Source organism: Heptranchias perlo, chromosome 1 (genome assembly GCF_035084215.1).
Source record: "Heptranchias perlo isolate sHepPer1 chromosome 1, sHepPer1.hap1, whole genome shotgun sequence".
NCBI classification, from domain to species: Eukaryota; Metazoa; Chordata; class Chondrichthyes; order Hexanchiformes; family Hexanchidae; genus Heptranchias; species Heptranchias perlo.
In genome coordinates this window covers 73,019,980-73,034,266 of record NC_090325.1, presented here as the reverse complement: position 1 = coordinate 73,034,266, position 14,287 = coordinate 73,019,980, and the positions used below count along the sequence as shown (strand labels likewise).

The window sequence follows — 14,287 nt, the reverse complement described above, 5'->3', positions numbered from 1 at the left end:
AACAAATATTCTCAAAATAGTTTTATTCACTTGGAAAAAAATTCAGTCACTCGGCTTTCTTCATTTTCTCCTAAATAAATCCATACCTCATGGAAATGATTATATCGAAACTACTGCACAGAACCAGGCCATTAAACCCAACTGGTGTATGCTGGCGTTTATGCTCCACATCCTCCCTCCCTACTTCATCTAACCCTATCAGCATACTCATCTATTCCTTTCTCCCTCATGTGTTTATCTAGCTTTCCCTTAACTGCATCTGTGCTATTTGTCTCAACTACTCCTTGAAGTTGCATGTTCCACATTCTTACCATTCTTTGGGTAAAGAAGTTTCTCCTGAATTCCCTATTGGATTTATTAGCGACTATTTTATATTTATGACCTCTAGTTTTGGAGTCCCCCACAAGTGGAAACATTTTCTCTACGTCTACACTTGCCTGGATGAGTGCAGCTCCAACAACACTCAAGAAGCTTGACACCATCCAGGACAAAGCAGCCTGCTTGAATGGCACCCCATCCGCCACCCTAAACATTCACTCCCTTCACCACCGGCGCACTGCACTGCAGCAACTCGTCAAAACTTCCTCGACAGCACCTCTCAAACCCGCAACCTCTACCACCTAGAAGGACAAGGGCAGCAGGCACATGGGAACAACACCACCTGCACGTTCCCCTCCAAGTCACATACCATCCCGACTTGGAAATATATCACCATTCCTTCATCGTCGCTGGGTCAAAATCCTGGAACTCCCTTCCTAACAGCACTGTGGGAGAACCTTCACGGAGAACGGACTGCAGAGGTTCAAGGCGGCGGCTCACCACCACCTTCTCGAGGGCAATTAAGGATGGGGCAATAAATGCTGGCCTTGCCAGCAACGCCCACATCCCATGAACGAATAAAAAAAAACACTTTTATTATCTTAAAGACCTCTATCAGGTCACCCCTCAGTCTTTTCTAGAGAAAAGAGCCCCAACCTGTTGCCTTTCCTGATCAGGATATCCTCTCAGTTCTAGTATCGTCCTCATGAATCTTTTTTGTATCCTCTCCAATGCTTCTATATTCTTTTTATAATATGGAGATCAGAACTGTGCACAATACTCCAAGTATGGTCTAACCAAGGATGCATACAAATTTAACATTACTTCTCTGCTTTTCAATTCTATCCCTCTAGAAATGAATCCCAGTGCTTGATTTGCCTTTTTTTTTAAAAAACCTGCCTCTGTACTTTTAGTAATTTGTGTATCTGTACCCCTAGATCCCTTTGCTGCTCTATCCTATTTAGACTCTTATTATCCAAACTTCACCTGACGAAGGAGCAAAGCTCCGAAAGCTTGTGATTTCAAATAAAGCTGTTGGACTATAACCTGGTGTTGTGCGACTCCTTACAATTACAGTATGTGGTCTCCTTAATCTTCCTACCAAAATGGATCACCTCACACTTATCTATATTGAAATTCATTTGCCAAGTTACACACCCATTCTGCAAGTTTATTAATGTCCTCTTGCATTTTGACACATTCTTCCTTTGTATTAACTACACCCCCAATTTGTGTCGTCCGCAAATTTTGAAATTGTACTTCCGATTCCCGAATCTAAAGCGTTAATGTAAATTATGAACAGCAGTGGTCCCAGCACCGATCCCTGTGGATCACCACTTCCCACCTTTTGCCAGTCTGAGTAGGTACCCTTAACCCCTACTCTGTTTTCTGTTTTGTAGCCAGCTTGCTATCCATTTTGCTACCTGTCCCCTGACTCCACATGCTCTGACCTTGGACATGAGTCTACAATGCAATATCTTATCGAAGGCCTTTTGAAAATCCAAATATATTACATCTACTGCATTACCCTTGTCTACTCTTTGTTACTTCAAGAATTCAATAAGGTTGGTCAAGCATGACTTTCCCTTCTGAAATCCACGCTGACTATTATTTATTATATTTTCTTTCTCTAGATGTTTTTTTATTACATCTTTGAGGAAAGATAATGGAATCTTTACTACCACCGACGTTAAGCTAACTGGTCTATTGTTCCCTGCACTTGTTCTATCTCCCTTTTTAAATATAGGAACAACATCAACTGTCCACCAGTCTTCTGGCAGTACCCCCTTTTCTAATGATTGATACTGATACATTTTATATATATAAAATGTATGTATGTATGTATGTGTAATAGTGCCACTGCTATCTCCTAACTTCTTTTAATATTCGCAGATGCAATCCATCCGGGCCAGGGGTTTTATCCTCTCAAATTTGATTAGTTTATCAATGATCTCGCCCCTTTCTATCTTAAATGTTTTTATATCTTTTTTGATTTCTTCTTCCAATGTCTTACCCACCTTGTTAGTTACAAGTTAAAAGCTCAAAAGTTGAATATTTTAATCCATTTTCCACACACCTCAAAAATTGCAATCTGGTTAAAAAAACAGGAAACAAAGAAATGGACTGTTTTTTGCAAGCCTAACTTAAACAAACTGTAGCTCCACATCCAGATGGGAGGGGTACTGCTGTGATGAAATGAAACTCAGGTTAAGAACTGGGTTAAAGATTGAAATTCTACAGGCAAACGTAGCCAGAGAAAGTAGAATTATGGATCCTAGGTTATGAAGAAACATGCTGCACTTTGTATGTACTGTACTTCATACTCTAAGTCCAGATCTTATTTTTATTCTATCCCAGCTAGGTCCTCATAGCAACATGTTCCCAGGACTCTGCCATTATTAACCATTTGTTCCTCAAAACCAATCTCTTTAAGCTTTCAGTCACCCCCCCTAATCTCACTCTTCCTGGCTTAATACCTATTTTCCTTCTGCCTGTGAAGTTCCTTGGGATTCTTTTTACATTAAAGGGAAGCTATTGTTATAGCTCTAGGTTTGGTCCACTTCCATGTCTGCTTAGAGCACTGTACTTCTGAGTTAAACTGGCCACTGACACCTATTAGATTTTGTACATGTATATTTAAAAACACAAATCAAAACTGCTGCTCCCTCTCTTATTACAACGATACCTGCCTCCAACGTACTTATAGATAACTGCACCACTGCTATCTGGTGGCAGCACATTATAACCACAAAACCTACATGTATATAGTGCCTTTAACCAAGGTGCTTCACAGGAGAAAATTACACTGAGCTGTTTTGGGAGATTTAGAGCAGATAACCAAAAGTGTGGTCATAAAGACAGGTTTTACAAAAACTTTTAAAAATGGGGAGATGGAGCAGAGCAGTGTTTAGGAAGGAAGTTCCAGAGGGTAGGCTGAGACAGCTGAATACTCTGTCACCGCAGGTAGAATTAAGGGGGGTTAAGAGACCAACGGTTGGAGTCAAAGGACTGAAGGGCAAGGGACACAAGCATTTTTTTTCCAGTTTAATTGTTCTCTGGATAACTATTTGTCAAAGGGAAATTTTAAAGCCCTATTAACTGCCTTCCTGGCCAAACATTCAGGAAGCTCCTGAGAGATCTGTTCTTTCAGACATTTATATTAACTCCCCATTTCCTTTCCATTTATCACCCAGTCCTCCCCAATGGTATAAACTGCCACTCAGATGCACAAGAGCAGCTGAAGTGACCTCTTCTCAATCCCAATATCCCCTCCTTTTGTACATCGGAACATCTGACCTCTGCTTGCCACTTCCCTCATAACTGACTCTCAGAATTTAAATTATGCATGCATCTAGAGAATTTAAATTCACTTTTACAGAGCGGTCAACATGGAGTGATATAAATGCATGGGACTGTCTTTATTAAGTGACATGCATCAAAACAGGTCAGATTATTAAGCCAGAGTGAGTGTCCCATCCTCCTCTAATACCTCTCCTCCACCGTCCACCTCCAATGGACTGGCATTGCATGGTTTCTACTTATGCAAATGTGGCTGGATCAACTCCAGCAATAGCTGCACTTCCCATCCCTGCACCGTAATCTCTGGAATCTTCCACAGATCCATCCTTTGTCCCCTTCCTCTTCCTTATCTACATACTGCCCCTTAGCATCATCATCTGGGAACAATGGATCAGCTTTCACACATATAATGAAGACACCCAGCTTTACCTCCTCACCATCTCTCGACTCCTTAATTGCCTCTGTTCTGTCAGATTGCTTACCCGACATCCAGTCTTGAATGGGTCTCAACTTCTGTTAACTAAATAGTGGGAAGACTGAAGCCATCTTCTTCAGCCATCAACAAAAACTTTGTACTATGGCCACTGACTTCATAACCCTGGCCACCATCTTAGGCTGAACCACACTTTCACAACCTTAAGTGTTCTGCTCAACCACAAGTTGAGTTTCTGACCCCATACACACTCCATAACAAAGACTGCTTACTTCCATCTTCACAACATCACCCACCTCCACCTCTACTTCTATTTCTACTTCTGTCAATCTGGCACTGAACTTCTTATTCATGCCTTTTTCATCTTCTGTCTCGACTATTTCAATGCTCTCCTGGCTGGCCTCTCATCCACCATGAACATCAGCTCATCCAAACTCTGCCTCCTGTATTCTAACTTGCATCAATTCGTGCTCACACATAACCCCCCACCCCGTCCTCGCTGACCTACATTGGCTCCCGGTCCCTCAAAAGGCACAAATTTAAAATTCTCATCATGATTAAATCCCTTCATGGCCTCACCCCTCCCTATCTCTGTAAGCTCCTCCACCCTCCTTTTGCCCTACGATTGGCAGCCGTGCCTTCAGGCGACTAGGCCCCACACTCTGCAATTCTACCCCAAAACTTCTCTATCTATCCACCTCTCTCTCCTATTTAAGTGTCAGCCGTAGCTCAGTTGATAACTTTCTCGCCTGAGTCAGAAGGTTGTGGGTTCAAATCCCACTCTCTGGAGCAACACTCCAGCGCAGTATTGAGGGAATGCTGTACTGTCAGAGGTACAGTCTTTCAGATGAGACGTTAAAACAAGTCTGCCGTTTCAGGTGGATGTAAAAGGTCCCATAGCATTATTCGAAGAGCAGGGTAGTTCTCCTCGGTATCCTGTCCGACATTTATCCCTCAACCATCATCACTAAAACAGATATAAAAACAGAAAATGCTGGAAATACTCAGCAAGTCAGGCAGCATATGTGGAGAAAAAAAAAAGAGCTAACATTTCAGGTTGATGACCTTTCATCAGAAGTGGAAGATTAAATAGTTTTTAAGCTGATTTCCCAAAGTCTTTCCACCATCTACAAGACACAAGTCAGGAATGTGATAGAATATTCTCCACTTGCCTAGATGAGTGCAGCTCCAACCACATTCAAAAAGCTTGACACCATCCAGGACAAAGCAGCCCGCTTGATTGGTACCCCATCCACCACCTCAAACATTCACTCCCTCCACCACCGGCACACCAAGGCTGCAGAGTGTCCCATCTACAAGATACACTGCAGCCACTTGCCAAGGCTTCTTGGAAACAGCACCTCCTTAAAAGGACAAGGGCAGCAAACACATGGGAACACAATGCTTTTTTTTCTATTCATGGAATGTGGGCAAGTACAAAGCCAAGCAAAGGGTGAAGTGGGGAGGTGGGGGGGGGGGGAAAGAGAGGGGTGAAAAAGAGGAAAGAACAAAAGGGAAGGTCTCTGATAGGGTGGAGGGCAGGAGTGATTAAATGACAAAAGGGATGATGGTGCAAGGCAAGGAGGGTGGTAATGGGACAAGTGAAGAAACAAAAGATGGATCTAGAGGAGCTGTAAATGGCAAAATCAGAACCATTACCAACACCTGCTGTCTGAAAAAAATGGGAGCAGTGGTTATGATCTGAAGTTATTGGAATCAATGTGAGTCCAGAAGGTTGTAAAGTGCCTAATCGAAAGATGAGGTGCTGTTCCTTGAGCTTCACTGGAACCATGAAGGAGGCAGAGGACGGACTGAGTGGAGGTGTTCAGCAAAGCGATCACCCAATCTGCGTTTGGCCTCCCCAGTGCAGAGGAGACTGCATCGTGAGCAGCGAATACAGTATACTAAATTGAAAGAAGTGCAAGTAAATCGCTGTTTCACCTGGAAGGAGTGTTTGGGCCCTGGACAGTGGGAAGGGAGGAGGTGAAGGGGCAGGTGTTGTATCTCCTGTGCTCACATGGGAAGCTGCCGTGGGAAAGAGAGCAGGTGATGGAAGAGTGGACCAGGGTGTCACAGAGGGAATGGTCCCCTTCAGAGCTGCCCTGGTCTGCAGTTCCATTCATCCTTCGCCTCATCCGACGCTTTAATAAAAAACTGTTACTTCCTTTCAGGTGTCAAGGACCACAAGCTTCAACAACTCTTAGATAACAACACCCTCACTGATCCTTCTTTCCCTTCGATCCCATCCCTCCCTCCAATCTCATTCTTTGATGTGTTTTCACTATCCCCTTTGCCCTTCCCATCTCTGACCCCGAAAAATCAGGCCTCAGCTTCATCCTCTTACGCCCCTACCTCAGTGAATTTCAAGCTCTTCTTCCGTCGCCTTCATGGCCACTTCTTTGGCCAGGAGTCCTCCCCCCAAATAGTGGATCCTTTCTCCCACCTTCAGAATTCTCGTTCCATCTGGACCCCTCCCTCTGGCCTCTTACCCTCTCAATCTTTTCATTGGGAACTGCCGCTGTGACGTCACCTGTCTCAATTTCTCTACCCGTCTCACTCACTCTAACCCACCTCCCTCTGAACGTGCAGCACTCCATTCTCTCAGTCCAACCCTGCCAGTCACTAAGCCTGCTGACAAGGGCGCCACTGTTGTTGTTTGGCGAACAGACCTCTACCTTGCGGAGGCTGAATGCCAACTCACTGACACCTCCGCCTACCTCCCCCGGACCATGACCACATTGCCAAACATCAAGCCATAGTTTCCCAGACCCTCAGTGACCTCATCTCCTCTGGAGATCTTCCCCATATGGTCTCCAACTTCATAGTCCCCCAACCCTGCAAAGCCCGCTTTTATCTCCTTCCCAGGACCCATCGTTTCAGCCTGTTCTTACTCCACGGAACGTATTTCTTCCTATCTCAAATCTATTTTTTCCACCACTTGTCCAATTTCGTCTGACACCCTCTGCCACTTGAACCGTTTCCAGTTCTCCAGCCCTAACCATCGCCTTTTTACCATGGATGTCCAGTCCCTCTACACCTCCATCCCCCACAGAGGCGCCAACGCCACCCTCCTCCTCCTCGAACATATTCTTACAGTGAACAACTTCTCCTTTGATACCACTCACTTCCTCCAAATAAAAGGTGTCGCAATGGGAATCCATATGGGTCCTAGCCATGCCTGCCCTTTTGTGGAATACGTGGAACATTCTTTCTTCCAGTCCTACTCAAGTCCCCTCCATCACCTCTTTTTCCGTAACACTGCTGACTATATGGGTGCTGCTTCCTGCTCTCGCCCCAAACTGGAAAATTTCTCCAATTTCTACCCTTCCTTCGCCTTCACATGGTCCATCTCCAACTCTTCCCTTCCTCGACTTCTCTATCTCCATTTGTGAGGCTAGGCTGTCAACCAATATCTACTGTAAGCCCATCAACTCCAACAGCTACCTTGATTACACTTCTTCCCACCCCGCTTCCTGTAAGGACTCTATACCCTTCTCTCAATTTCTCCGTCTCTGTCGCATCTGTTTTGACGATGCCACCTTGCACGCCAGTACTTCCAATATCTCTTCCTTTTTCCTCAACCGAGGATCCCCCTTCACTGTAGTTGACTGGACCATCGACAGTGTCCGTCCTATTTCCCGTACTTCTGCCCTCACACTTTCCCTTCCCTCCCAGAACCGTGATAGGGTCCCCGTCTTCACCGTCCACCGCACCAGCCTCCACGTTCAACGGATCATCCTCCGCCATCTCCAGTGCGATGCCACCACCAAACACATCTTCCCCTCCCCTTCGTTTTCAGCTTTGCAAAGGGACCCTTCCCACTCCAACACCATGGTCCACTCTTCCATCACTTTTAACTCCCGCTCTCCTTCCAACGGCACTTTCCCGTGCCAGCAAAGGAGATGCCCTTTCACCTCGTCCTTTCCCACCGTCCAGGGCTCCAAACATGGGCCTATATTCTCTGGAGTTTAGAAGAATGAGAGATGATCTCATCAAAATGTACAAAATTCTTAGAGGGCATGACAGGGTAGATGCTGAGAGACTATTTCCCCTGGCTGGAGTCTAGAACTAGGGGCCATCGTCTCAAGATAAGGTGTCGGCCATTTAGAACCAAGATTCCTCACTCAGAGGGTTGTGAATCTTTGGAATTCTCTACCCCAAGGGGCTGTGGAGGCTGAGATCAACAGATTTTTGGGCACTATGGGAATCAAGGGATATGGGGACAAGGAGGGGAAATGGAGTTGAGGTAGAAGATCAGCCATGATTTTACTGAAAGGCAGAGCAGGCTCAAGGGGCAGCATGGCCTACTCCTGCTCCTATTTCTTATTTTCTTAAACACTCCTTCCAGGCGAAACAGCGATTTACTTGTACTTCTTTCAATTTAGTATACTGTATTCGCTGCTCACGATGCGGTCTCCTCTAAATTGGGGACACCAAACGCAGATTGGGTGGTCACTTTGCTGAGCACCTCTGCTCAGTCTGCAAGCATGACCCTGACCTTCCGGTCACTTGCCATTTTAATTCTCCATCCCACTTCTACTCTGACCTCGGCCTCCTACACGGTTCCAACAAAGCTCAACAGAAGCTCTAGGAACAGCACCTCATCTTTCGATTAGGCACTTTACAACCTTCTGGACTCCCACTGATTTCAATAACTGCAGATCATAACCACTGCTCCCATCTTTTGTTTCTTTATTTGTCCCATCACCACCCTCCTTGCCTTGCACAATCATCCCTTTTGTCATTTAATCACTCCTGCCCTCCACCCCATCAGAGACCTTCCCTTTTGTTCTTTTCTTTCCTCCCTCTCTTTACCTCACTCAAAAACTGTTAAATCTTCAACTTCTTCCAGTTCTGACAAAGTGTCATTGACCTGGAACATTAACTCTGTTCCCTTCGCCACAGATTTTGCCTGACTTGCTGATTGTTTCCAGTATTTTCTGTTTTATTTCAGATTTCCAGCATCTGCATTATTTTGCTGGTCACTAAAACAGATTATCTGGTCATTACCACACTACCTTTTGTGGGACCTCAGTGCGCAAATTAGCTGTGGCGTTTCCTACACTACAACTACAACAGTGACTACACTTCAAAAAGTGCTGCACTGGCTGTAAAGTGCTTTGGGACATCTTGAGGTCATGAAAGACGCTATATAAATACTCTAAGGGAATCAAGGGATATGGGGATCGGGCGGGGAAAGTAGAGTTGAGGTCAAAGATCAGCCATGATCTGATTAAATGGCAGAGCAGGCTCGAGGGGCCGGATGGCCTTCTCCTGCTCCCAGTTCTTATATTCTAAATGGAAGTCTGTCTTTAAGACGCTTCGTCGACCAAGCCCTTGGTCACCCTTCCTAACGTTAACTATTATAATGTGGAGATGCCGGTGATGGACTGGGGTTGACAATTGTAAACAATTTTACAACACCAAGTTATAGTCCAGCAATAACTTGGTGTTGTGAATTTAAAATAAAATTGCTGGACTATAACTTGGTGTTGTAAAATTGTTTATAACTATTATAAGATGGAGGTTATAGCTGTTTATGATCGGCGCAGGTCTGTTTGGGGGATGTACTCAATTTAATGCGGATTGTCTGGCAGGCCGGGTTCCGCTCCTCGGGACAACCTCTCAAATTGCGCTGCGCTAACGAACACCAAGCGACCGCAGGCGGACGGGCCCAGCTACCTTTCCTCTTCTTCACGTGCGCAGCCTGGAAGGGGAGCGGCCCCACCCACTCCTCATCCTCCGACTCCGACCCGCTTTCCTCAGCCGACTGTTCTCGCCTCTTCTTCATCGTCGTCGCCGTCGCCATGTTGTGGTAACATTATAACCTTTAGCCTTTAGCCCTCGAGGCTGATTGGCATTGAAAAAATCCATAGAGCGGCTAAAGGGGCGGAGCAACATCGCGGCGTAACCCCAGCGAAGGTGAACGGCGGCTCAGTGCGCCCCGGGGGCGGGGCTTCGGAATCGTCGCGCCCCGGGGGCGGGGCTTCGGAATCGTCGCGTCCCGGGGGCGGGGCTTCGGAATCGTCGCGTCCCGGGGGCGGGGCTTCGGAATCGTCGCGTCCCGGGGGCGGGGCTTCGGAATCGTCGCGTCCCGGGGGCGGGGCTTCGGAATCATCGGGCCCCAGGGGCGGGGCTTCGAGGATCGGTGCTCCCCGGGGGCGGGGCTTCGAGGATCGGTGCTCCCCGGGGGCGGGGCTTCATGGATCGGCGCGTCCCGGGGGCGTGGCTTAATCATTAGCGCGCTCAGGGGGCGGGGATTAGAGTGTCTCGTGGGCGGGGCCTGAAGAAGCAGCTTTTAATTTGTTTGGTCCCAGCTTCTCTCGAGCCCCCACCCTGCTCCAGACTGAGAACACGTGCCTTTTTATTACAGTATGAAAGGAGGCCATTCTGCCAATCGTGCCTATGACAGCTTCTTGAAAGAGCTATCCCACCGCCCTGCTCTTTCCCCAGAGCCCTGGAATTTTTTTTCCTTTCAAGTATTTATCCAATTCCCTTTTGAAACTAGTTATTGAATCTGCTTCCACCATCCTTTCAGGCAGGGCATTCCAAATCATAATCCAGGAGGTGCACAAAATTAGCCAAGAGCGATGTCCACAAAATTTTCCTTAATTTATAAAGGGGAGGTCTTGATGTCGCTTGTTATTGATCCACAAGAGCATAGCTGAGATTGGAATGAAATGAACACAATTACATGAACTCCTGTCTAAACTCTATGACATGGTGAGTAGGAACTTCAACCCTCTGCCACAGTGCTACGTTATTAGGGTAAGAAAGTGGAGTTGAGGCAGAGGATTTTTTTAATTCGTTCGTGGGATGTGTGCGTCGCTGGCGAGGCCGGCATTTATTGCCCATCCCTAATTGCCCTTGAGAAGGTGGTGGTGAGCCGCCTTCTTGAACCGCTGCAGTCCGTTTGGTGACAGTTCTCCCACAGTGCTGTTAGGAAGGGAGTTCCAGGATTTTGACCCAGCGACAATGAAGGAACGGCGATATATTTCCAAGTCGGGATGGTGTGTGACTTGGAGGGGAATGTGCAGGTGGTGTTGTTCTTATGTGCCTGCTGCCCTTGTCTTTCTAGGTGGTAGAGGTCGAGGGTTTGGGAGGAGTTCTCGAAGAAGCCTTGGCGAGTTGCTGCAGTGCATCCTGCAGATGGTACACACTGCAGCCACTGTGCGCCGGTGGTGATGGGAGTGAATGTTTAGGGTGGTGGATGGGGTGCCAATCAAGTGGGCTGCTATGTCCTGGATGGTGTCGAGCTTGTTATTGGAGCTGCACTCGTCCAAGCAAGTGGAGAGTATTCCATCGCACTCCTGACTAGTGCCTTGTAGATGGTGGAAAGGCTTTGGGGAGTCAGGAGGTGAGTCACTCGCCGCAGAATACCCAGCCTCTGACCTGCTCTCGTAGCCACAGTATTTATATGGCTGGTCCAGTTAAGTTTCTGGTCAATGGTGACCCCCAGGATGTTGATGGTGGGGGATTCAGCGATGGTAATGCTGTTGAATGTCAAGGGGAGGTGGTTAGACCCTCTCTTGTTGAAGATGGTCATTGCCTGGCACTTATCTAGCGCGTATATTACTTGCCATTTATGAGCCCAAGCCTGGATGTTGTCCAGGTCTTGCTGCATGTGGGCTCGGACTGCTTCATTATCTGAGGGGTTGCGAATGGAACACTGTGCAATCATCAGCGAACATCCCCATTTCTGACCTTATGATGGAGGGAAGGTCATTGATGAAGCAGCTGAAGATGGTTGGGCCTAGGACACTGCCCTGAGGAACTCCTGCAGCAATGCCCTGGGACTGAGATGATTGGCCTCCAACAACCACTACCATCTTCCTTTGTGCTAGGTATGACTCCAGCCACTGGAGGGTTTTCCCCCTGATTCCCATTGACTTCAATTTTACTAGGGCTCCTTGGTGCCACACTCGGTCAAATGCTGCCTTGATGTCAAGGGCAGTCACTCTCACCTCACCTCTGGAATTCAGCTCTTTTGTCCATATTTGGACCAAGGCTTTAATGAGGTCTGGAGCCGAGTGGTCCTGGCGGAACCCAAACTGAGCATCGGTGAGCAGGTTATTGGTGAGTAAGTGCCGCTTGATAGCACTGTCGACGACACCTTCCATCACTTTGCTGATGATTGAGAGTAGACTGATGGGGCGGTAATTGGCCGGATTGGATTTGTCCTGCTTTTTGTGGACAGGACATACCTGGGCAGTTTTCCACATTGTCGGGTAGATGCCAGTGTTGTAGCTGTACTGGAACAGCTTGGCTCGAGGCGCGGCTAGTTCTGGTGCACAAGTCTTCAGCACTACAGCTGGGCACTACAGCTGGGCACTTCAGCTGGGATGTTGTCGGGGCCCATCGCCTTTGCTGTATCCAGTGCACTCAGCCGTTTCTTGATATCACGTGGAGTGAATCGAATTGGCTGAAGACTGGCTTCTGTGATGGTGGGGATATCGGGAGGAGGCCGAGATGGATCATCCACTCGATACTTCTGGTTGAAGATGGTTGCAAACGCTTCAGCCTTGTCTTTTGTACTCACGTGCTGGATTCCGCCATTATTGAGGATGGGGATGTTTGCAGAGCCTCCTCCTCCCGTTAGTTGTTTAATTGTCCACCACCATTCACGACTGGATGTGGCAGGACTGCAGAGCTTTGATCTGATCCGTTGGTTGTGGAATCTCTTCGCTCTGTGTATAGCATGTTGCTTCCGCTGTTTAGCATGCATGTAGTCCTGAGTTGTCGCTTCACCAGGTTGGCACCTCATTTTTAGGTACTCCTGGTGCTGCTCCTGGCATGCTCTTCTACACTCCTCATTGAACCAGGGTTGATCCCCTGGTTTGTTGGTAATGGTAGAGTGAGGAATATGCCAGGCCATGAGGTTACAGATTGTGCTGGAATACAATTCTGCTGCTGCTGATGGCCCACAGCGCCTCATGGATGCCCAGGTTTGAGCTGCTAGATCTGTTCTGAATCTCTCCCATTTAGCACGGTGGTAGTGCCACACAACACGTTGGATGGTGTCCTCAGTGCGAAGACGGGACTTCATCTCCACGAGGACTGTGCGGTGTTCACTCCTACCAAAACCGTCATGGACAGATGCATTTGCGATAGGTAGATTGGTGAGGACGAGGTCAAGTAGTTTTTTCCCTCATGTTGGTTCGCACACCACTTGCCGCAGGCCCAGTCTGGCAGCTATGTCCTTCAGGACTCGGCCAGCTCGGTCAGTAGTGGTGCTACCGAGCCACTCTTGGTGATGGACATTGAAGTCCCCCACCCAGAGTACATTTTGTGCCCTTGCTACCCTCAGTGCTTCCTCCAAGTGGTGCTCAACATGGAGGAGGACTGATTCATCAGCTGAGGGAGGACGGTAGGTGGTAATCAGCAGGAGGTTTCCTTGCCCATGTTTGACCTGATGCCATGATCTCATTGAATGATGGAGTAGGCTCAAGGGGCCGTATGGCCTACCCCTGCTCCTATTTCTTATATTCTTAGAATTGTCAAAAATGAACACGGTATGGTGACCTTTGCACTATGTGTATGTGTGCATGCTTGTTATTGTGAAACAGCTGCAACATTGGTGCACGTCATTCGAACAGGATGTACTTGGGATGGTTTTCTACATTAAAAGGTGTTACATAAAATGCAAATTGTTCAAAATGGCTGCCCAGTTCCATAACACTGACATTACAGAGGTGGAATTAGGCAGTCTTTGTCATGGAGAGTGTATGGAATTGGAAACTCAGCTGATGATGGGTTAGCATACCAAGATTGCAAACAGTTTGGTTCAACTTGAGAGTGGCTGGGCATGGAGATGGAATTGGTGGCAAAGGTACAGAATTTGTAGCAAGGGTAGAAGACAATGGATTAGATATTACTAAAGTTTAGCTGAATGAAATTGCGACTCATACAAGACTGGACATTGAACAAGCAGTCTGACAACACAGAGGAAGTGAAGGGGTCAAGAGAGCTGGTGGAGTGGTCGAGCTGGTGGAGTGGTAGAGCTGGATGTCATCAGCATACATGTGTTAACCAACCCAATGTCTGTGGATGATGTCACCAAGGGGCAGCATGCAACAAACAAATTTCTGCTTTTATCGTGTTGGACTTTGGTATGCATCAGTCCAATGAACAGTTCTTTTATATTCCAGGCTGCTTCCTCTTCATTGCAAGCTTGGCGAAAATGTGAATTCCTTTTTTTAGTAACTATATTTATGAAATGAAATGTCACGCTTTGAG

General features: G+C 47.1%; 1 protein-coding gene across 2 annotated transcripts in view; it reads right to left on the bottom strand.

The window, feature by feature from the left end:
- The window catches only part of ppwd1 (peptidylprolyl isomerase domain and WD repeat containing 1), a 35,700-nt gene extending 25,801 nt beyond the window's left edge, over window positions 1-9,899 (bottom strand). Inside the window, exon 1 of one of the 2 annotated variants that reach the window (XM_067986677.1) lies at window positions 9,734-9,899. In XM_067986677.1, the coding sequence (XP_067842778.1) occupies window positions 9,734-9,860 (127 nt within the window). In that variant the 5' untranslated portion in view covers window positions 9,861-9,899. The remainder of the gene's footprint in view (window positions 1-9,733) is intronic. The other variant, XM_067986684.1, reaches the window with a different exon arrangement.
- Between the last annotated feature and the right edge of the window lie 4,388 nt (window positions 9,900-14,287).